This window comes from Eumetopias jubatus, unplaced genomic scaffold, assembly GCF_037043125.1.
Source record: "Eumetopias jubatus isolate StellerSeaLion01/CBP00866 unplaced genomic scaffold, mEumJub1_p1.0 scaffold_10, whole genome shotgun sequence".
In the NCBI taxonomy this organism is placed as follows: domain Eukaryota; kingdom Metazoa; phylum Chordata; class Mammalia; order Carnivora; family Otariidae; genus Eumetopias; species Eumetopias jubatus.
Genome location: NW_028274816.1, coordinates 98,437,355 through 98,460,267, shown reverse-complemented (window position 1 = coordinate 98,460,267; position 22,913 = coordinate 98,437,355). Strand labels below are relative to the sequence as shown.

Here is a 22,913-nt window from a genome sequence, read left to right as displayed (position 1 = left end):
GACCCTCCGTGCTGGTCCCCGGGAGCCTCTCTCTGTGGAATGCGGAGGGAGGGAAGGGCGGCTGAGGCCCCGACGGAGGGAGGAGTGCGTGTGCAGGGGCGGAGAGTGCCTGCCTGCTGTGCGTCCCTGCCCGGGGGGCCTCAAGGTGGCCGAGCGCCAGGGCTCTTGGCAGCGCCCCCGGGCACCCTGGGCAGCCGGCCTAGTGCTTGCAGGTGTACAGGAGCTCCTCCTGCACGCATTGCTGGCACTCCACGTAACAGCACCACTGCACCTGGCAGTGGCAGGAGAAGGCCACCAGGCGGCTCTGGGTGTCGTAGCCCCGCCCGCAGCACAGGCTGCTGCAGCTGGCCTCCCGAGAGCACGCCCTGCCCGCCGTGCCGGGCGAGTACTTGCTGGGCCGGCAGAAACTGGGCGAGTCTTCCATGTAGACCAGGTCCCCAGACCGCGGGGCCAGGCCCTTGGTGGGGCTGCCGGGCCGGGCAGGGGCCCACAGCTCCAGGCGGCCCAAGGCCTCGTTGGTGGCACTGGACACCTTGACGGCTGAGTCATAGCGCAGCTTGAGTGCCTGACCCGTCTCTCGGAAGGGGGAGAGCTGCTTCCAGCAGGTGCGCACGGCGCAGGAGCCCGACACGCCGTGGCACTTACACGTGGTCCTGAGGCCACTCTTCACTGCCTGCAGGGAGAGACAGAATGCAAGTGTGGCCAGGGCCCTGGAGCCACAGTGCCAGCCTGCCCCCAGAGCATAGACCCAGGATGGGCGAGAGACAGCAGAAGGAGGCAAACAGGACCCAAGCTAACCCACGTGCCGCCTTTGGGCAGACTAGTTCAAGGCCACCCTTCCGCTGGGCCAAGGTGCCTGCCTCGGGGAGAGCAGTGCAGGCCAGATCTCAGCCCCTGCTCCTTCCTCTGGCCCAGAGTCCTTGTGGAGTAGAAAGCTTGCACAACTGAGCACAGCAGCCCTGCTTTACACCGAGTCAGCAGCAGTGAGGGCACGGAAGTCAGTTTCCTAAAGAATCGGAACCCGGGCCTCTCCCAGCCTCTGATCCCAATAGACCGGGAAACTTTTTACCCTCTGGCCTCCCACTACCGTATGCCTCTGCTAAGGCCCTTCCCTTCTCTGGGCCTCCTCCGTCTTTCGGTCTGTAAAATGGAGGAAGTGGAGGTGTTGCACCAGATCAAAAGCTTTCAAACTACGTTGGTTTCTAGGACGTCAAGGAAGGCCAGTCCCGGGAATGGAGACCCTTCTCCAAATATGTTTCGGCCTCATCACGGCCCAGTCCCTAGCCTGGCTCCCACCTGCTGCCTAGCCCGCGATGGTGCCCCCGACCCTTCCCTACTTCCTGGCACCTGGTAAGGGCATGTCGGTGGAAGGAATGGGGCTCCCCCAGGGACAGCTGCGTGTGTGCTGAGGGGCCTCCTACAGACCGGGCTGCCGGCACCCGCACGCTGGCTGGGGCAGGGCTCTGCGCCTCTGGGGAACGTGCTCACCTTGATGCCCACATGGGTGTTGTGAGCATCCGCCCGAGCCCTCAGGTCTTTGCTTCCTCTCTTGGGCCCCAGGAAGTTGCTCAGGAACTTGGTGCTGTACTTGAGGTTGTCGCCGCACACGCCCCACTGCCAGGCCTGCCGGCTCTCCAGGCCCGGAGAGTCGTCACAGGTGCAGCGCTCCATGCGGCCGGCGCTGCAGGCCCGGGCCAGAGTGTGGGTGAGGGCAGCCGAGGACACTGCATACAGGAAGGCCGTCTCCTTGAAACCTGGGCCAGGCACCCGGGGGATCCGGGAGGGAGGAGGAGAGTGGGCTCAGAGGCTGCCCTTTGCCCTCTGAGAGCAGAAGAGGATGATGGGGGCGCCGCGATGAGCCAGACAAGGGTCGTGTGCCCCTGAGGACATGGCTCGGGGCAGCCTCCTATCACCTGCCCCTTAGCCTCAGGCTGCAGGCTGTTGGGTAGATGGAACTTTCAGATTTACTATGGAGTATATGCCTAGATTCCTAGGGCAGCAGACAGGGGTTGCTGCCTCTAGATGAGGACACTAAGATGCTGAGAAGTGACTTGGGCATATGGTGAGGGGCAGAGCTGAGGCCAAACCACTGACCAAGTCAATGTGTGGGCAAACTGAACCAACCCATTTCTGAGGCCCCTGATCCCCTGAAATATGCTCTGTGGGCGTCCTGGGCTTCAAGATGCTGCTTAGATGTCACTGTCTGCTCCCTACCTGTGCAGTAGACCCAGTGACAGAGTGACTTTGGGTCTCCTGCCTGACTTGTTCGGGACTGATCATCCCAATCCCTGCCAGGCCCGTCGCTACTCCGGTACTCTTGCTGAGGCGTGGCCCAAACCCAGCCACCCTCCGCCTGCTCTCCAGGGTACCTGGGTGCTGCTAACACGGGTGGGAGAGCAGCATCAGCTCCATCCCGGACCCTCCCCAGCCGTGGAGAGCAGCTGGTCTGGAAGGGGGCTGGCTCCCCTCTCTACCATCACTGACTTTTCTGTGAAAGCCCCTTGCTACTTGGTGACAGAGTCACATACTGAGCTGCTTCCCCCTGAGGCTGTATGCTCTCCAAGTGTAGATGGGGTGCGGTTCAGCTCTGTGCCTCCAGCATCCGGCACAGAGGCCGGCTCACTGCGAGCCTCACCAGATGCTTAGCGGATGAGGTGTGGAGGGATGCAGGGAGGAAGGGAGGAGGGAAGAAGGTAGGGTGTGAACGGAAGGGAAGGAGGGAATGATGGACCAATGGATGCGATGAACAAAGTCACAGGTGAAAGAGGGAACACATGAATTTGGCCCGTCTCAGGTTATTTGGCCGACTATTACCTGCCTTCCATCCTTATATGGTCTTGCGCCTTGTTTTGCACGTGTGTGTGCAGGAGGCTGAGGGAGGGGACTGAGGGACCACCCATCTCATCTGTGGGCTCCTCCTCCATCCAGTAATGGGCTGTGCCTCCTCTTCTCTCGGGTCTCCCTCGCTCCTCCACTTCCCCCCAAACCGAGGGAAAGGCTGGGCCTCATTAACTCCTGGGACTCTTCTAGGGGGAGACTATGCTAGGTTTGCAAGGGCAGCATGGCCTGGGCCCAGGGGCCGGGGGCAGGATGGCTGGCCTCCTCCCCAGCCCTCCTCCCTACCTCTCTTGAGCAGGCCGGTCCTCCCCTCCAGGCTGCAGTTCCAGCGCTCGTGTCGAAACTGGAATTGGCACTCGAGCAGGCTGAGGTGGGCAGCGTCCTGCAGGGTCTCGGCCAGGCCGGGCTCCCTCCGGCAGAGCTGCTTCTGCCGCCGGGACAGCTTCAGCAGGTCACACTGCTTCAGGTGGGCCCCACCCTGTGCAGGGGCCACGGCCGTGCCCAGCCCTGGGAAGGGCGTCAGGACCTCCCGCCCGGTCAGCCTAGAGGGAGTGAGAGAGGGAGACAGTGACCCTTGGGGTCCTGATGGGGGAAGGGGGTAGGGAGGACAGACGACAAGCAAGGGGGGAGGGGGCCCTCTTGGGGGCTTCATTTATTCCCTGCTGGGAGGCGGGCCAGCCCCATGCGGTTATGGGCCCATTTTTCAGAGTAGGAAACCCAAGTGCTTGGAACAAGCGCTCATGCCCAAGTTTTCCAGAGGCCAATGTCTCTGCTGGTCTTACCCATTCTATTTCCCAAACTTGCCCAATCATAAAAGTCATCTGGGTGCTTATTAAAAATATAGATGCCCAGGATCCACACTGGGTCTGGAGTGCAGCCTGGGGATCTGTAGTCACCACATACCTTGGGCAGCATCTATGATCGGGGACTTTTGGGAAGTACTGCACATAGTATTGGCTGCTGTCTGGAGGGGAGAGCCACGATCCTCAGAGGGGGCGGCAGGCAGATGGATGGAGGTGCTGGGCCAACCCTCCGCAATTTCCCTGATATCCCTCTCTCCCTCAGGTTATACGGCGGCCCAAGTAACCCCATGCCCACCCAGCCTGTTTCCGCAATTCTCAGCTAGATCTTCAACCTTCTGGCGGCTCAATACCTGTTACAAAGAGATGCTTAGGGAGCCCCTGGATGGAGGGAGGGAGGGAGGAAGGAAGGAAGGAAGGGTGGACAGATGGACGGATGGACAGATGAGCTGACAGATGGGTGAATGAATTTCCATCACACCATCCCCTCCAGACTTCCTGTTCTACTGTATCCGAAGTCCATGGATTCTGAGGTCAGGCTGCCACTTCCTGGCCGTGTCACCTTGAAGCCTTGGTTTTCTCCTCTGGGAAGTACAAAAAGGGATCCTTTCCACCTCCAGGGGCTGCTGGGAGGATTATATGGAAAGTACCAACCACAGTGCCTGGGACACACTGGTTCACCTTTCTGCAGGCTGGAGTATCTCAAAATTCTTTCCTCTCGCAAGAAGCTCTACTCTTTAACCTGGGCAGATCTTCCCTTTGTCCAGATAAGGAAACAGAGTTTTATGGAGAGGCAGTGGCTGGCCTGAGCCATAAAGCCGATGAGCAGCAAGGCAGGGAATACCATTAGAGCTCACCTTCCCTCTCCCCAGAAGCTCTCTGAGATGATTCTCCTCTTTCCTGTCCTGTTCCGGGGTGGCCCTCAGCATGGGTAGAATATACGCCATTCCAGGAGAGGCCCACACCCCACGGAGCCGAGGACATGGCTCTCCTGTTTGGAGCCACCTGACCCAGCCTGGACATCTGGCTGGATGCCACACTGCCCCAGGGAGAGTGTGGGTTCTGGCCAGGCCCCAGGTGCCCCCAGAAAGTGCCCGTAGATTCTAAATCCATCAGATGCAGCCAACCCAGTGTGGAGCATATCTCTGAAACCTCTGAGCAGAGACAGATGCTATCAGGCTCCTCCTGGCCCAGCCTGGCCCTAGGCTCCCCTGCTAGACAGGGTGAGGGCAGGGACCTGTTAATCATTAATCTGGGGGCAAATGGGTAAATTTCCGGTCCACCAGGTCTACACCCAAACCCCTCCCTGCAGCCTGGCAGGAAACCCTTAGAGCTTGACCCTTGGCAGGTCCAGATGTCAGCTCTAGCTGAGGAGGCCCCACCCTGACTGGCTTCCAGTATGAAAGGGACAAAGGGTACAGGTACCAATTAGTCCCTCAAATGGTCTCCTCCCCACAGCAGGTGCTGGTGTGAGGGAAAACTCCGCTCATGCTGTTCCTACCGTTCAGAAATTGGGACCTCCCTCGTAGCAGCTGATGGACAGATGAGAGAACACGCAGGGAGTGAGGGCAATTTTGACCAGTGGGGCTGCGCATCCTTCAAGGCCTATCTCAGATGCCATTCCAAGAACGACAGCTATTATTATTATACCATTACAGCTGTATGAATATACCATATATACCAAAGTATATACCATCATACTTTCTGTTATATAATTTCGATCATCTATCAGTTTTTGAGTCCCTATGACTAAGACCTTTAAATTGCAGACACCTGTTGAGTTGGCTACCCACTAGTTCTTCCCATCTATATGGTTACCACCGTGTGGCTGACCATTTTATGCCACATGACCCTGCCACTCCGACCTAGCGATTGGACCAATGAGGATCACGTGACCCAGGCTGGGCCAATCAGTCCTTTCTCTGGGAATTTGGAATTTGAATTAAGTTGCACTTACAGTTGCTTTCTCTCTCTTTCTTTCTTTGGGTGATTGGGCCTGTAACTCAGGAGATAAAAAGGAGAAGCTGGTCCAAAGAGAGAGCAAAACAATGAACCGAATACATAGAGAGAAGCAGGGGTGGAGAGAGTGGGAGGGAGAATTGGGGAACTTTTCAGCTTTTCAGCTTTTCAGCCCCAGCCCGAGTCTTCCTGTGGGCAGCCGTGTTCTTGCCCTTCGACACTCCTATCTATAAGTACGGTGTTAAGGCTTGGAGTGGTCATCTAACCGAGGGTGCTGTCACTGATCATGACCTGACAACTGTGAAGGACCAGCACACCTTAGCCTGCACCTGTGAGCCAGGCTCAGCAAAGACCCTCTCTCCCATCCATAGGCCCCTATTTTTTTTTTAACTTCGTGTAATAGACCCTGTGATTGATGGCCCCAGAAAAAGTCCAGTATAAAGTCGGTTAATTTTATTAGCAGTAATGACACTTAGTAGCGATTAATGGTCAGGAAAGGCAGCCAACCGCATAGAGGCCTCAGGCCGCACTGGGCCCTGGTCTGTCCGAGAAGACTCGCCTGGCACTGCCTTAGGAGCCCTCTCAGGGCCTAAAAAGACAGCTGGGAGATCTTCCAGGACCCAGTTTCCCTTTTCTTTATTTCCTATGTTGTGGTTGGGATCATATTTCCTTTGAAGAATCGGTGCCATGACATCAAATTTAGAAAACACCGTATTTCCTCAGATGCTGTTAGTGAGCTATCCTCCACATGCCCGTCCCGTGGCATCTGCTAGGGAAGCCTTCTTCCCGGACCTCAGAAGAATTCTAGGCATTGCAGGCTCCCGTCCGTTTCGGGGTCTGGGGGCATGATCCCCTCCCCTTGAAGAAACCACATTCCCTGGCACCCCAGGCCTGAAAACCCCACCCACCCCTGCCTCTCTGCAGAATCTTAATCGCCCACATGTTAGTTGGGCCCCATGGGGGTAAGATGTACACCTGGGAAGATCAAGTGAGCTTCGTCAGTCGTATGAATCCAGACAAAATTTGGAGTTTTCATAAAGACACTGCCCTGTGGTCTGGTCAGATGCTACCAACCAAACAAGTAGCCAGTGTTCTGAGCTCAAGAGCAGAGGATGAACAACCTGTGAAGTTGTTAGCTACTCTTCTGGGCTGTGGGACGAGAGCTCCTCCAGGCTTCTGCCCGGCTCAAGTGCTCCCAAGCCCTGTGGGACCAGGCCACCCCCCAACAGGCTGTATTTGCTTTGGCACAGCTGGTCTCCCCCATTTCCACTTCCAGTGGGCCCCCCCCAGGCTGACTTCCAGCCCCTCTTCTCCTGCGAAGAAAGCAACAATCCCATGTGACCAGCTCCATTCTCCTCCCTTCTTTGCCTCCAGCCTGAGACCCTCTGCTCTCTGTACCCTCAGCCCTTAGTTTAATAATAAGACCAGAAGCCCCCACCCCTATACAACAAGATGTCTCTGGCTTTGACTCCGGAGCATCCCCAGCTGTTCCCTGGGCCACCTTGTCTCCTCCCAGGTGGGAAAAGTTAAGGGTGCCCCTCAGGACTTCACCTCACATACACCCCTACCCCCAGATCTCCTCTGCCCACTGCTGGCCCTTCCTGCCCTGGCCTCCTTTCACTCCCCAATGCTCACCCCATCCACAGTTTTGGCTAAAGCAGCTCCATCTGGGATGACCCTGAAGGAAGGAAAAGAAGGTTTTCCCAGGATTTGGAGAAAGTGTCCCAGGAGGCTGCTCTTGTTTACCTTCAACAGGACCTCAGTCACCACCAAGCCCCAGAGAGGAAATGGAGCTCACCTTGGAATAATCACTCACCACCTGCTGGAGTAGGGAACCCAAGGACCTCAGGCCCCCCAAGCTGTTTTGGCCTGGGTAGTCTGGTCCCAGGTCTGCCCTCACTCACTGGCGACCTTGGGAAGGTCCACTCTCCCGCTGAGCTCATTCCATCTAACAAATACACATTGGCTAGTGGGAGAGCATGATGGGACCAGGCTGCCCAGGTTCAAATCCCGCCTCTGCCTCTTACCAGTTGTGTCACCTTGGGCAAAGCACTTCACCTCCCTGTGCCTCACCTATAAAACACAGATCACCACAGTACCTACCTCACAGGGCTATCGGGAGGATTAAATGAGTTAACATTTGCACAGGTCTTAGAACAGTGCCTGACACATAGTAAGCTCCAGAGAAGTGTCATTCTTGAGCCCTCACTATGTGCCAGGCGCCATGCTGGCCATGGGGATGTGCTCCCCTGCCCCTGAGGAGCTGCTGGTCTAGAAGGAACTTGGTAGGATTCGGTAGTACTCCAGATTTTCCCAAGGCCCCAAGAAGCAGAAGAAAGCTTTGAACCAGCCCAGCTCCCGGTGGAACAACCAGGAGCTGCTCAGGGATCAGAACCCTTAGCTCCATCTGGGTGAGAACCTGACCTTGGCCAGGCCCATCCTACCTGTAGTAAGGGGCCTGGGGGGTGGGGAGGAGGCAGGAGGAAAGTCCTAGGGAACCTTCCTGGCTAGTCGGGGAAGATCAGGCAGGTAGAGTGCATTTCCCATCACTTGGGGGTGCCCCAGGCGCTGTTCTCCCCCCCGACACACACACCCACCCTTTTTTCCGCTTGAGAGGGTCTGACGGTTCCAGAGGAGGTCACCCCCAGGATGTCGGTGAGGGAGTGGGTGGGTGGTGTAGGACAAGGCTGGCAGTTCCCAGGGCACCAGGCAATGCCAGCCTGTCTAGACCCTTAGCTGGAGGGGCCAGGAGCTGTGCCTGGCACCAGGGACCTTGCCAACTGTGGGCAGCTGCCTGGGAACCAGGAAAGCCTTGCCCTGCCCGGAGCATTGGCCTTGGCCCTGCAAAACCCCATTAGATGCTCCCGATAACAGGCTTCCGCTGTAGGGCCATTTGCATGGTAAGTGTTCCCTTTGTGCTTTCATCTCAAACATCTCAGCCCACCTCACAGCCCTCACTAAATCCCCCTACACACCCCCCCACCCCCACCCACACACGCCCCACCCCCACCCGGTGCTCTCCACCACCCATCTCTTCTCAGCAGGGAGAGTTGCTGAGGGCGATGCCTGGCAGGGGAAGAGAGGGCCTTTGGCTCCAACAGTCCTTCTGCAGAGAGGGGGTACCCTCAACACCCACCCCAACCTTCTCTCCCCTCTTTCTGTCACGCTGAGGGGCCCCAAGTGTATGCTGCTGAGCAGCACGCCATTCCCTCCATCCTTCAGACTCCTTTCTCCTCTCCTGGATTCTGTGTCAACATCATGCCTCCTCCGAGACCACGTCCTTAATGAGCAGCCTGGCCAAGTTGCCAGTTGCCGTATCCTACCTCTACTCCCTTTTTTTTTTTTTTTAGATTACTTATTTATTTATTTGAGAGAGAGAGAGAAAGAGAGAATGAGCAGGGGGAGGGGCAGAGGGAGAGGAGAGGGAGAAGCAGGCTCCCCAAAGCAGAGAACCTGACACGGGGCTCCATCCCAAGACCCTGAGACCACGACCTGAGCTGAAGGCAGACACTTAACCAACTGAGCCACCCGGGCACCCCCCCACCTCTACTCCTACAAGCTCCAGCCCCCTTTACTCACCCATTCACTTAAATATAAATATCAACAACTTTATTGAGGGTCAGCTTCATGCCACGTCTCCCCACGGAAGACTGAAAGACACTAAAGATCACTCACTACATCCCTGTCAGGGTCCCCCTCAGCCCCTCTTGGCTCCACCCCTCCTTTCCTCCCCAGCTCTTAAGTTCAGGACTCCATGAACTCAGCCTGAGGACCAAATCTGGTCACCACCTCCCCCCCCCGCCCCCCCCCCCCGCCCCACCAGAGCTCATCCCCAGAGCCTCGTCACCCACCCCAGCACAGCCCTGGCTCAGAGAGAAAAGAGTCGGGCCCAGCTGTGGGCTTTGTCTCTCCAAGAACAGCTCCACTTCCCGTCTGCAGCCCCACGCACACCGGCCTGCCCGCTGAGGATGGCATCGGGCAGACGTGTGCTCACAGCTAAGTGGGCAGCAAGCCGCCCGCTCAGCAAGCATGCTCTGCATCTCAACAATCTTGGGTATTTTGAGCTTGGCCAGTGCAACATCTGCAGAGGAAATGCTTGCCCTCCTCCTTCCTGTCTGTCTCCCTCTCCACTCAGGCTCAGGCAGAAGCACTGGAGGGGAAGCCTTCATCCCTGGCACATAGATCAGGTGGCTCAGTGGCCACCAAAGGTCCCCATGTGCAGGGGGCTCCCTCGCCTCTGCAGGCTGGAGATTAGGAACATCTCCCCCCAGCTCCCTGGTTGGGTCCAAATGCACACCATTTGAATCATTATATTTTAAGGCTGGAGAAGCCCTTCAAGATCACCCAGTCCAGAGGTTTTTGCCCTGATGGCTCCTGGGAGGTATTGCAGAGGCTTCTGGGGGCAGGCAGGAGGGCAAGGGGTTTGCCAAGGGTGCAGGTCTCTGCTTTGACCTGTCTGGTGCCCTGGGAGTTCATGTAATATTTATTGTCCAAGGTGACCCACTGAGTTAGTGGCAGGACTAAGATGGGATTCCTGATTGTTTCTGTCAAGCCTGGCAGTTTCTGCTTTCAGTTTCAATGCAACACCTCAGGGAAGCAAAATCAGCACCACCACAGCAAATGTCTAGGATGAAAGGAACACAAGATGGGTAGGATTGAAAGGAAGGCAATCTGGTTAGGATTCCTCTGGGCCCCTGGGCAGCTAAAGGGAGAGAAGTATGCTTTGTTTAAGAGACTACTTTTTCCTGGTCTAAAACTCAGTTTCCTTTTTGGCTAAACATCAGAAATAAAGCTTAGAGAAGTGGCCTGCTTATTCATACTAAAGTGTGAGAGTCTGATGCATCCTAGTGCCTAAGAACCTACTTGGCTAGATAGAAGGAAGATCACAGGAGAGGGTCTAGGATCATGAAGAAACTGAAGAGGAAGGGGAAGTCTAGAGCAAGGACGGGTGGGGGGTAGAGAAAAGGGGGGCCGGAAGCCTTAAGACAAGCTTCCCCAGCTTCTTGGGTGCACAGGCCCAGACCTGACCCACGGGAGGAGTAGTTTAGAGGACACAGGGTGGGGACTGCAGGAAAAGGCAAGTAGTCGCTGAGGATGTCTCTTCTTGTGGCAGGCAACACGCCCACCCAGTTTGGCCCCAAACTTGAAACCCTGGCTCCCAGGCTGGGTGACTTCGACCAGGTTATTAAGCCATCGTAAGTTGACCAGCTCCCCAGCTGGGCAGGCTCTGGGTGGTGCCCCTCTTCCCCACAGATGGGCAGGCAGGCTCAGGCTGAGCTGGGGGCCCCGGAAGAGCCAGGCCCCCGGGGAACGCCCGCCCTACGTGTGATCCCCGTGTGACGCCAGTAGTTCCGCTGTTTGTGGCTGCTCTGGGCAGAGATGTCCCATGATGCCCGTTCCATTTGTCCTCCTCCAGGGCCCAGGGATGGTCCACACCTTCACACCTCTCCTCTCAGCTCCAAGGACAGCAGGAGCCTCACAACCTGGTGAAGGAGCCACGTCCTGAATGTGCCCAGCGGACACCTGGGTGGTCAGGACTGCCCTAAGGGATGAAGTTGTAAGGGGCTCCCTTGGGCATAGAGCAGGGTCCCCCCCCCACCCCCACCCCCCAGAGCCGGACCAGGACAACTTCCCACCTTGGACAGTCCTGGACTCAGAGCCAGCCAGGGCTGTAGCAGAGGGTCCATCCATCCCCTCGGGCAATCTTTTCCTGGTCCTCCTGCCATGGCTACCTCAGTCCACTTCATGCCTTCCTTCAAGCTATAACCCCTGCCTGCGATGCCTCTCCCAGTCCAAAAGTCCTCATGGATCTCCTGGACTCTTTTATGGCCACAGGCTTTTTCAACACTTGACTCAAAATGCAAGGAATGGGAAAGGTGATCCTGAGGCCCCATCTAGCTCTAGCATGCGCTGATGCTTGTCTGCCTCCTCCAGGAAGCCCTCCTTACTTGCCAGCCCCATCTCTCCTAACCATCCTCTTTCTTTGCGTTCTCTCACTTTTCAGATATAACATCCTTAGTTCTGTGTGGTTGACACTTTTTTCTTCCTCATCAGAGCTGCACAGACAGACTCTCCAAGTACCCTGTAAGCCCCTGGCAGAGGCCCTGGTTTTTCATACCCTGAGGTCCCCCATCCCTAGCTCATATCCTCAGACACCTGCTGGCTGCATAAATCCCTCAGATGTCCAACCCCTGGCGGGACAGTATAGCTCCAGGCTGTCCCTCAGCCTCCCCTCCCACACCCCTGGCCTCCCTGCTGTCTCACTCCCAGGCTGCAGGGTCCACCCAACACCCCACACCCCCAACCTTCCCAAGCTCCGCTCTGCAGGCTGGTGGGGCGTGGCTCTGGAAGAGCCTGCCTGTGGCCACGCCCTCCGACTCTGATCACTGGCGCATATTCTCCCCAGTGCCAGATCTCGGGGCACCTGGTCGGTCAAACCCCGACTCCGCCGGCCGCCGGCTCAGCCCCTGTGGGGACTGAGAAAGTCAGGTCTGTTCCCTCCGGACCTCAGTTCCTGGGGTCAAGCCGTGCCAGGCAGCTGAAGCCTTCCTTTGATACCCAGGGAGGACCCAACAAGAACTTGGCCAAAAGTCTTTCTTTAAACCTCAGCTTGTACAGCCTCTAGTGGTGATACATGCTGAAAGTTCACCACAGGTTCACAAACCTTCATCCACAACTCCAACTCTAGAAAGCTCGGACAATTAAAGATTTTTATACAGTCATGGTGAATTCATATGGCAGCAAGTGTCCTGACCTGAACCCAAATGAGAATATTTATGGTCTGCCTTTATCCCAACATGTAGATATTTTTCTGCAAAAATAATAAAGTGTCTGATTATGGGGTGCTGCCCTAGATATGGCATATGCATCGTATTACCTTTCTAAAATTCCAAAAATTCTTGAATTCTGACATGACCTGGCCTTAAAGTGAATGGATCAAGAACGCAGACCTTCTCTGCTCTTGCCCTAAAACCAGTCTCTAGAATTCTAGGAGTCTGGCAGGGAGGTGGTGCCTGGCTGGCTCAGTGGGTAGAGCATGTGACTCTTGATCTCTAGGTAGTGAGTTCAAACCCCACGTTGGGTGAGAGCTTACTTAAAAAAAAAAAAAAGAATTTCCAGGACTCAGAACATGGTGGTTTAAGTCTATTCTTGCTCTTTGAGACTCTCCACCACCCCCCCCTTCGGTCTTCATCTCTCCAGTGAGGGGGGTCAAGGCTGGAGCAGCTGTCCTACCCCCCAGTTCATCTCAGCTGCCATCAGGATTCCCATGGAAGGCCAGTTGTAGCTGAATTCTGGAGTCTGACAGGGGCAAGTCTCTGCTTTCTGCTTTGCTTCTACTTCCTATCCTGACAGAGCCCAGGTCATGACAAAGAAGTGTGTGCTCAAGAGAGCCAAGTGTAAGTAGGTGATGGAAGAGCAAATACGATGCGGCAGAGGAAGATTCTGGGGGAGAGGAAGGGCCAGCGAGAGGGAGAGGGGCTGCCCATCTAGACTTTCACTGTGGACCATGAGGCAGTGCTAGCGACTGTGGGGGACTCAGCCAACGACAGGGCCCTAAGACCCTTGCCTAAAGAGCACTATGCATGAATCGAAGACATAAGCACATGAAAAAAGTGGGTAACAAAGCAAGAGTTTAAGACAAGCAGTGCAAGAGCTGCCTAGGTCATATGCCAGGTGAAGGGTGTGGGTGACAGAGGGGAGGGTTCATGGGTCAGAGCTGCCCAGGGGGAGAGGCAGAGGCAGCACGAGGTGGGGATAATGAGGTTGGCTCTGGACGCTGACAGGCCAGAATTCAAATGTCAGTGCTGCCAGCCACTAGCTGTGTGACTTTGGGCAAGGCACTTGGCCTCTCTGAGCTTTTTTCCCACTCACCTATATGAAGAGACTTCTACCAGCACCTACCTCCTGGGATGTCACAATGAATAAATGAGATCATGCACATAAAATGCTGAGCACGGAAAGGATTTGAATTATACATTGACGGGAGCAAAGATGAAGAGGGGAAGGAACATAGGACACCAGAGATACTCCTAACTTGGGAGTCTCTAAGACCAGATCACTAGATTTCTTGAACTCTTTATATATGGATAGCATTTCAGCGGTTTATATACACTTATTTAAGGGGCGCCTGGGTGGCTCAGTTGTTAAGTGTCTGCCTTCGGCTCGGGTCATGATCCCAGGGTCCTGGGATCCAGCCCCGCATCGGGCTCCCTGCTCAGCGGGAAGCCTGCTTCTCCCTCTCCCACTCCCCCTGCTTGTGTTCCCTCTCTCTCTGTGTCTCTCTCTGTCAAATAAATAAATAAATAATCCTTATATACACTTATTTAACTACAAAAACTCTATAGGTTAAGGACTAGCCCATTTAATAGTTGAGAAAACTGAGGCTGGACTAGTTAACTGACTTGGGGCGCCTGGGTGGCTCAGTCAGTCAAGAGGCTGCCTTCGGCTCAGGTCATGATCCCACGGTCCTGGGATCAAGTCCCATTATGGGCTCCCTGGTCAGTGGGGAGTCTGCTTCTCCCTCTCCCTCGCCTGCTCCCCCTACTCATGCTCTCTCTCTCAAATAAGTAAATAAAATCTTAAAAAAAAAAAAAAAAAGAACAGTTAACTGACTTGCCCTGAGTCACAGTTAATAAATGGTTGGATGGAATATCTGAACTCAATCTATGTGACTCCAAGTGCAGTGCTCCTTACACTGTAGCAGGGCCTCGGGCTGCCTCTCTCCCTGCTTACACTGATGCCAGGGTGGGGTCACCCTCACAGCACCTGGCCCACCTCCTCCTGAGCCCAACTTCTACCCAGGCACATAATTCCCAAGGCACCTGGACCCCTCTTGCTTAGGGGATTCCAGCCCAGGGGTCCCCTTGCCTTGCCTGCCCTCCTCAGCCTTAGAAAATCCATCACTATCCATGAGGAGGCTGGTCTGACCCTGAGCCCAACTACAGAGCCCAACTCCTCCTCGGAGGTGGGGGGGTGGGGGGGCGGGGGGTGGGGGTGGTTACAGCTCAGCCAGGGACAAGCCGGCCTAAATTCCTTCCCCAAACACAATGATTCTTATCAGTGATGTTTGGCTTTCAATCTACCACCCCAAAGCAGTAAAATTTCTTTTACCCTTTCTTCCCTCCAACCTGTTTTTCTCAGGACCCAATCAATTTCTAAAAATGTATTTAAGTGAAAACAATACCATCCAAATACAAAAAACACTTGGGAATAAGTTTTTAAATATGTGCACGACCTGCATGCTGAAAATTACAAAACATTGCTGAAGGAAATTTTTAAAAGCCCTAAATAAAGAGATATGCCTGTTTATAAATCAGTAGATTCAATGTTGTTGGAATGTCGATCTTCTATAAATTGACTTATAGATTCAATGCAATCCCAAACAAAATCCTGGCAGGCTTTCCTATAGATATTGATAAGTTGATTCTAAAGTTCATGTGGAGGGGCGCCTGGGTGGCTCAGTCTTTAAGCGTCTGCCTTCGGCTCAGGTCATGATCCCAGGGTCCTGGGATCGAGCCCCGCATCGGGCTCCCTGCTCAGCGGGAAGCCTGCTTCTCCCTCTGCCACTCCCCCTGCTTGTGTTCCCTCTCTCGCTGTGTCTCTCTCTCTGTCAAGTAAATAAATAAAATCTTTACAAAAATAAAATAAAATTTATGTGGAATATAAGGGACCTAGAATAGCCAAAACAACTTTTTAAAAAGATTTATTTATTTATTTTAGAGAGAGAGGGAGAGGGGAGGGGCAGAGGCAGAGAGAGAGGGGGAAAGAGTCCTCAAGCAGACTCCCTGCTGAGCATGGAGCCCAATGCAGCGCTCTATCCCAGGACCCTGAGATCATGACCTGAGCTGCTATCAAGAGTCACACACTTAACCGACTGAGCCACCCAAGTGCCTCAAAACAATTTTGAAAAAAAGAGAGAGAGAGAGAGGGAGAGAGGAACTTACTGTACTTGGTTTCAAGACTTACCATATAGCTACTATAATCAATACGACATGGTATTGGCATAAGGATAAACATATGGGTGAATGGAACAGAATAAAGTGTCCAGAAATAGAATCTCATATGTTGAATCAATTAATTTGCAACAAAAATGACAACAGAGTAAGGACCATCTTTTCAGCAAATGGGGCTGGAACAAGTGGATGTCCACATGGAAAACAATAAACTTTGACCTTGACCTTACACAATTCACATAAATTAATTCAAAATGAACAAATAGCCCTAAGTACAAAAGCTAAAACTATAAAGTTTCTGGAAGAAAACATAAGAGGAAATCTTTACAACCTCTGAGTAGACAGAGATTTCTTGGGTAGGACACAAAAAAAGCACAAACCATACGAGAAGTTGTAAATTGTACCTCATCAAAATTAAAAACTTCTGTTCTTCATGGGATTCCAATAAGAAAATTAAAAGGCAAGCCAAAGATAGGGGTGAAATTTGCCAATACTTTCTTACAAAGGACCTGGATTCAAAATATACAAAAAACACTTACAACTCAATAAGAAGAATAGCCCAGTGAAAAAAGACATTCAGATGACTAACGTGCACATGCAAAAATGTTCAACACGTGGGGTGCCTTGGTGGTAAAGTCAGTTAAGTGTCCAACTCCTGGTTTTGGCTCAGGTCCTGATCTCAGGGTCATGTGAGATGGATGGAGCCCCTCACCAGGCTCCACACTCAGCACCCAGTCTGCTTAAGATTCTCTCTCCCTTTGCCCCGGCCTCTGATCACGGTCTCTCTTTCTCTCTCTCTCAAATAAATAAATAAATATTTTTTAAAAAGTTTCAACACACCATTCATCAGTGTGAAAATGCAAATTAAGACCACAATGAGATATCAATACATATCCACTAAAAGGGCTGAAATTATGACCGCCAGTAGCTGACAAGAATACAGAGTAATTAGAACTCTCATACATCACTGCATAAAATGGTACAATCACTTTGGAATACTATTTGGCCATTTCTTATGAAGTTAAACATAGGCATACCATATGATCCAATAGTCAGGTCCTAGGTATTTATCCAAGAGAAATAAAAACATATGCCCACATATGTACACGTACACAAATGCTTACAGCAGCTTTATTTGGAACAGCCCCAAACTGGAAACAATCCAAATGTCTATCAACTGGTAAATGAAGAAACACAGAGTGGTACGCCCATACAGTAGAATACTTTTCAGCAGTAAAAAGGAATGTGCTACTGATATATGTAACAACGTGGATGAATATCAAAAACATTATTTTGAGCAAAACCATTCAGGCACAAGAGGCTATATACCAGATGATTCCATTTATGTGAACTTCTACAAAGGGCCAAACTAATCTATAAGGACAGAAAGCAGAGAAGTGATGATCTGGGGCTGGTGGGGGAGGGCTGGTTGCAAAGGAGCATAGGGATCCTTTGGGCTGATGGAAATGTTCCATGCAGTAGTTGTGGTGGTGTTTATACAAGGGTATGCATTTGTTAAAACCCCAACTGTGCACTTAGAACGCATGCATTTTACTGCATGTAAGGTTGATTAGGGAAAACAATTAAAATGGTGGTTTGCTTTCTTCACAATGATGACACCTCCATAAGCCAAAAAGATGGTTAGAGCCCCAGCAACTACCAAAAGTGAGCCTGGACAGGCACCCAATCAGGCCCTTTTCACCCACCATCTCAGTGAAGCCTTGCATCAGCCCCTAAGATAGGTATTACCATCACCTAAAGCTCAGCAAGGTTAAGACATTTGCCCAAAGCCACACAGCTAGCAAGACAAAAGGCCAGGATTTAAACTCAGGTCTAGCTGACTCCAAAGCCTGTGCTTTCATAAACTTCTCTGTACCCTCTGTAGAGAGGAAGGGATCCTAACTAGTGCAGAGGTCACGCATTATAAAAGCACCGCCGAAGTCAATCAGGATTTACAAAGTTGTATCCACAGGAATGACTTCGAGTTATGAAGCTATTGGGATGACTTAAAGACTGGATTGGGTGACGAGGCCTGTCATGGGCTCCACTTACCACATAATACAGTGCATGTTCATTTATAAAACACCGCACCAGTTAATATTTGCATAATTCCCAAGCCATCCAAGCCAGAACGTGAGCTCTTGAGCAATCCTAGACTTCCAGGCCAGGATCAGCCCATTAGAATTAGGGAAACTTAGGACCTCCAGGTGCTATAGACCTTGGAGGCAAGTGACCTGACCAAGTGACCAAGCAGGGGAGGGGGCCACCCTCCACCCCCTTACCCTCCAGCTCCTTGTAGCTGTTGCTCCCCTGGATGATCACACAGTATTCGCTCTGCAGACTGTTCCCTGGAGGGCAAAGAGCCCAGACTGGGGGCAGAACCCGGTTTCTGTCCTGCCTCTCTCATTGATTTGCTGTGTGACATAGGGTGAATCACTGCACTTTTCTGATCCCCGGGTTCCCTGGGGGAACTATTTACACCATCCTATAGACCTCAAGAATGGCTCTGAGGATCAGATGAGAGAGAGAGGCTATGTGAGAAAAGTAATTTGTAAATCATTGCAATACTAAATTGCAGTATTTAGTCATTATCAGCATCACCAGAATTCAGCTCTGCGTTCGTACAAAAGCCCCAGAAACAGTTGCCAGCTTACTGTGGTTTGGGGATGATGGTTGCTTCATTTGAAAAATGGGAATAATCATACATGACCTGCTTGAAACAAGGGGTTGGACCAGAGATGCTTTGGGGGCACGTCCAACCCTTAAGTTTATGATTCTGTGATTTCAAAGACCCCAAGAAGATTGGTTTCACCTGCTCTCCTCATGTTTGAATTTGCTTTTACCAAATGCCCAAACATTTCATCTTATAATCGGAAATGAGACTTTAAGTGCAAATGACCTGGAGAAAGGAGGAACACATTGCCTTCCCTTCTCACTATAGTGTGGATGACTGATATCAGATTCCTACCAGAGAGCAAATTCTGATGGGAAGCTGGAGAATCTGGCCTGAGTCACGATAGGGCTTCCTCAGTGAGAACTCAGGCTGAATCCTGTCCATTCTCTGAGACTAAACACAGAACAGCCCAAGGCCCCAGTTTTAGCTTATTCTCCAAGTATTTGTCCAGCTCCCCAGACTGGGGGGAGTGGTGGCTGGAGTCTATTTTGTCAGCCTTGCTTAGTTGGGTTCATGACCTGAAAGAGGTGACTCTAGGGACGCCTGAGTGGCTCAGATGGTTAAGCATCTGCCTTTGGCTCAGGTCATGATCCCAGGGTCCTGGGATCGAGCCCCGCATCGGGCTCCCTGCTCCGTCGGAAGCCTGCCTCTCCCTCTCCCACTCCCCCTGCTTGGGTTCCCTCTCTTGCTGTGTCTCTCTCTGTCAAATAAATAAATAAAGTCTTTAAAAATAAAAAAGAAAGAGGTGGCTCTATACTCATATGATCCCTCTCAGCCCTAACCCAGGCCTAATCAACCATCCCCCCCCCCGATTTCCAAGGTTGCCCCCCTGCTCACAAGTCTCAAATTCTACCCCTGGGCACTGCCACAAACTCTTTTCCCTTCCAACCATATCAGCCAGGGTGGTCCAGGCCCCCTGGAGCCCCTCTCTCCTCACCCCACCTGGCCCTTGCCCCATCCCCAACTCCAGAACATCCAAAAAGAATTGTGGAAATGAGCTGATGTCCAAGAGGATGCAGGTGCATTTGTCCTCTTGCTCTCCATTCCGGCTCAGAAACCCCTGTCAGGGCTGGGATACCAAGCTACTATGCCTAATCTCCTCACTGGCATTAGCTGAGCATTTACTATGTGCTAGATACTATCCTAAGCGCTTTCCATGTACTAACTCATATAGTGTTCATATGAAATAGGCACTATTATCCTCATTTTACAGATGAGAAACTGAGACACAGAGCGGTTAAGTGACTTGGCCAAGAGCAAGGGCTAGCAAGTAGCTGGGTTGGGGATTGAACCCAAAGTCTGTGCCCTCGCCATTATACCCTGCCTGCTGAGGCAACAGCAGTGCCTTCAAGCCTGAAATCACTGTCAAACAAACATGTTTGTGCACTGCTCTCTGGGTGGAAATAGAGGCTCAGTTCTATCAAGTTCTGCCCCTTCTTTGTACAAAAGGGTTACTGAGGCCCAGGGACTGGTCTTCCCAGGTCACCAGCAAGCTGAGCTCAGAGCTAGGGTCTGGGCTGACCTGCCTACCCCTCCCCACCCCCTTATATTTCAGGAGAGGCCACTGCTCATAGCCAAGGCACGTTTTTAACCAGGGTCATGACCCGGAAATTAGCCCACAGCCCTTAGCTCTGCCTGTGTCGGGACCTCTCAGATCCTTACTCCCCTCCCTGGCAGGTCCTTAAGAACAGTCTCTGGCAGGTCACTGGCTTGGTGTGTTTTCTTGCCTTTGCTTTAGGCAGGCTGTAAACCTCACCCTGATTTGGAGTGAAGATCACAAAAAATGACAAGATTAAAGTAACAGCCTGTACATATTTGGAGCAAGCATTGGGTGGAGGTCACGTGAGTGCCTTTGCACCCACGACCCCACCTCCCACCCAAGTCCCTAGGTCAGAGAAGAAGGGACAATTGCCCAGTAACTTGCGCTGTGTTCGCTCTCCACTCCCTCCCGCTCCCTCCCCTGGTGTCTCCCCAACTCTGATCCTCCTTTTCCAATCATGTAGCCCTCCACCCTTCTCACTCTCGGTCATTCTCCCCAGAATTCACCCGACGCCAGGTCTGAGATTTGGCTGGGCTTCCCTAGCGGAAGTTTCCCTCCTGCATCTCTAGCTGACACTCCCCACCGTCCGCAGGTTCGCATTCCCCTGGTATCCGCGCGTTCCCCGCCCAGCCACCCAGCCCGCAGGGTCTCGGTTGCGCAGGGGGAAGGCAGAGGGTGGAGAGAGAGCCCGGGGCGAAGACTGTGGCTGGACGGAGACCAGGTTACGAGCAGACAGGGCACGGAGTGAGGATCCAGAGAGGGCATCCGAGCGCGGGAGGGACGCCTGGACCAGCAGGCACCGGGCGCGCCGTGCGGATGGGGCCAGGGTCCGAAACGTGTGCAGAGTCCGGGAGCTCGGGCCGGGGTCCTAGGCCGGGCGGAGTGGGCGGGATGAGGTCTCGGACAGGGCAGGGTGGGAAAGGCGGCGGCGAAGAGGACCCAGTGGGACAGCAGATCGGGGCCGGAGCTGGGGAAGCCAGAGACCGAGCTCGGGGCGCGAACTCCGACAGCGAGCCGGGACTGGGGTCCGCCGGGGGCTAAGGTCTGAGTTCGAGATCCCGCCGCGGCCGGGGCCAGCGGAAGGGAAATGTTGGCCCTGCTCTAGCCGGAGGAGGGGAGGCAGGCGGGCCGGGGACGCGGGCCGGGGGCGCGGCGGGCACTGACCCGAAGTAGGCGGCGGCGGCAGCGGCGGGCAGCGCCAGCAGGCAGAGCGCGGCCAGGGCCAGCGCGGGCGGGGGGCGCATGGTGCCGGAGGCGCGGCGCCCTGTTGCATCTCCTCGCGCCGCTCAGCGCTCGCAGCGCCGCCACCAGCCGCCCGTGGGGCTTTAAAGCCGGGCGGGGCGGAGCGGGGCTGGGGGAGGGAGCAGCTCTGGCGGCACCCCCCCCCCCGCCCCGGGCGGTGAGCCCCCCGCCCCATTGGCCCCGCCGGCCTCGCCCCGCCCCATCGCGGGTGGGGCCGCCGCCCAGGGCCCGCCCCCGCCCCGCCCCCATCTCCCCCTCCCAGCCGCCCCAGGTGAGAGCTCACCTGACGCGGTGCCCGCCGGGGGCGCGCCGGCTGAACGGGAAGGCCCCCGGGCCTGGAGAGGCGGGGATGGGGGCCCGAGGCGGAGACCAGGGAGTCTCCGCATCTCCCGGCGGGGTGGAGGGACGCGCAAGATTCTCTCCCCCGAGGTACGGGGGGTGGAGGCGCAGAAGGAGGGAGGCTCCTGGAGTCTGCAGAGAAGCCGTTTCGTGTCCGCTCTCCTGCGCGGGGGGTGGGGTGTGTGTCTCTCTGCGCAGTCCCAGGACTCTGAGGGCAGGGCCGGGTCCTAACGCAGAGCCGCTCTCCCGGAACCGGAGATCCACGTCTAATGAATGGCTGGGGGGGGACCCTGGTGTCCAGGACAAGGAATCCTGGCGGGGTGTCCCTTAGAGCAGAGGAGGCGGAAAGATCGATCCCTCTTTCTAAACGGGAGACCGTCAAGGGCAAGTTGCGCAGCGCAGGGTGGGAATGGGAGGGCCAGAGACGAACCTGCTTTCCAAAGTGTGTGGATGCCAGACCTCTGTCCGGCAAGATGGGAATCTCCGGTGTTGGGCCACAAAGCTCTGTCTTGCTTATCCTTTTTTAAAGTTTAACCCCAATTCCTGCAAGCGAAGGTGCAGTGACCGAGGCAGTAGGTGACACCAGTCTATGAGAAAGACATACAACAGATGACCCAAGCAAGATTTTAAATGTTTTTGAGAGTCTTGAGCACTGGGTCAAATCAAGCAAAACAAAATATAACTTGTACTGAATGTCAAGATCTGCACGCAAAGTTTCCAAAATCGCGGCCATGCTTGTAGAACATCAGCTGACAGTGACCTTGGCTTTGCGGTGGACACCAATGAGATGGGGGGAGCTGGGAGGCTTGTGGGGAGATGGCGGCTTCCACCTTAGGCAGGATGAGCAGAGGAAGCGCCTGCCACAGTGAGCCTCTCCGAGCTCAGTTTCCCTGCTTAGTGGAGTGATTAGGTGATCAATGATCTTTAACAACTCTGCCAGCCCTGTCAGTTCTCATGGTCCTGTTTATTGAGGTGCACAGCCCAGTGTGGTGAGCTGGGACCTAGAGTGAAGTCGTGGAAATTGTGAACCCTGGATATGAAATGGGGATGCTGACCACTATCTCACAGGATTTTTGTGCAGAGTGATTGCAAATGCCTAGCAGGTGCTAGTGCGATGTTCACACAGCAGGCAGAACCAGTGGTGTGTTGGTGTTTTACATGCTTTCAGGGCATGGATGGGTGTCCAATTTGTATCATTTCCCAATTTCTGTGCTGTAAATATTCCCACCAAGGCTGATCTCAGAGTTCTGCTTCTGCCTCCCCGCTCCCCTGATGCCAGGGCTTCAAAGAATTGCCCAGGTGGCAACTCCTACTGGTGATCATAATTCCAGCAGCAGTTCCCATGTACCGTGTGTGTGTGCGCGTGCGTGCGTGCGTGCCAGGCGTGGCACGTGGTCTCACTGAAACCTCCCACCTGCTGCAAGGTCAGGGCAATCATGATCCCTATTGCAGATGAGGAAACTGGAGGCTCAGAGAGGTTAAGTAGCTGGTGAGGGTGACCTAGCTATAAGTAGTGGACCCAGGAGTTGAGCCCAGGACCAGCAGAACTGTCACACTGGTTGTGGCCC

General features: G+C 54.0%; 1 protein-coding gene across 1 annotated transcript; it reads right to left on the bottom strand.

Annotated features, from left to right (window-relative positions):
- Nucleotides 1-199: 199 nt before the first annotated feature.
- WNT9B (Wnt family member 9B) lies at nucleotides 200-21,008 on the bottom strand. Its single transcript, XM_088027059.1, has 6 exons — nucleotides 20,871-21,008; nucleotides 20,491-20,632; nucleotides 17,833-17,898; nucleotides 3,124-3,420; nucleotides 1,489-1,754; nucleotides 200-673 (listed from the first exon to the last, which is right to left on the bottom strand). Exons 1-6 carry the CDS (start codon nucleotides 21,006-21,008, stop codon nucleotides 200-202), a joined length of 1,383 nt encoding a protein of 460 aa, XP_087883185.1.
- Nucleotides 21,009-22,913: the final 1,905 nt, after the last annotated feature.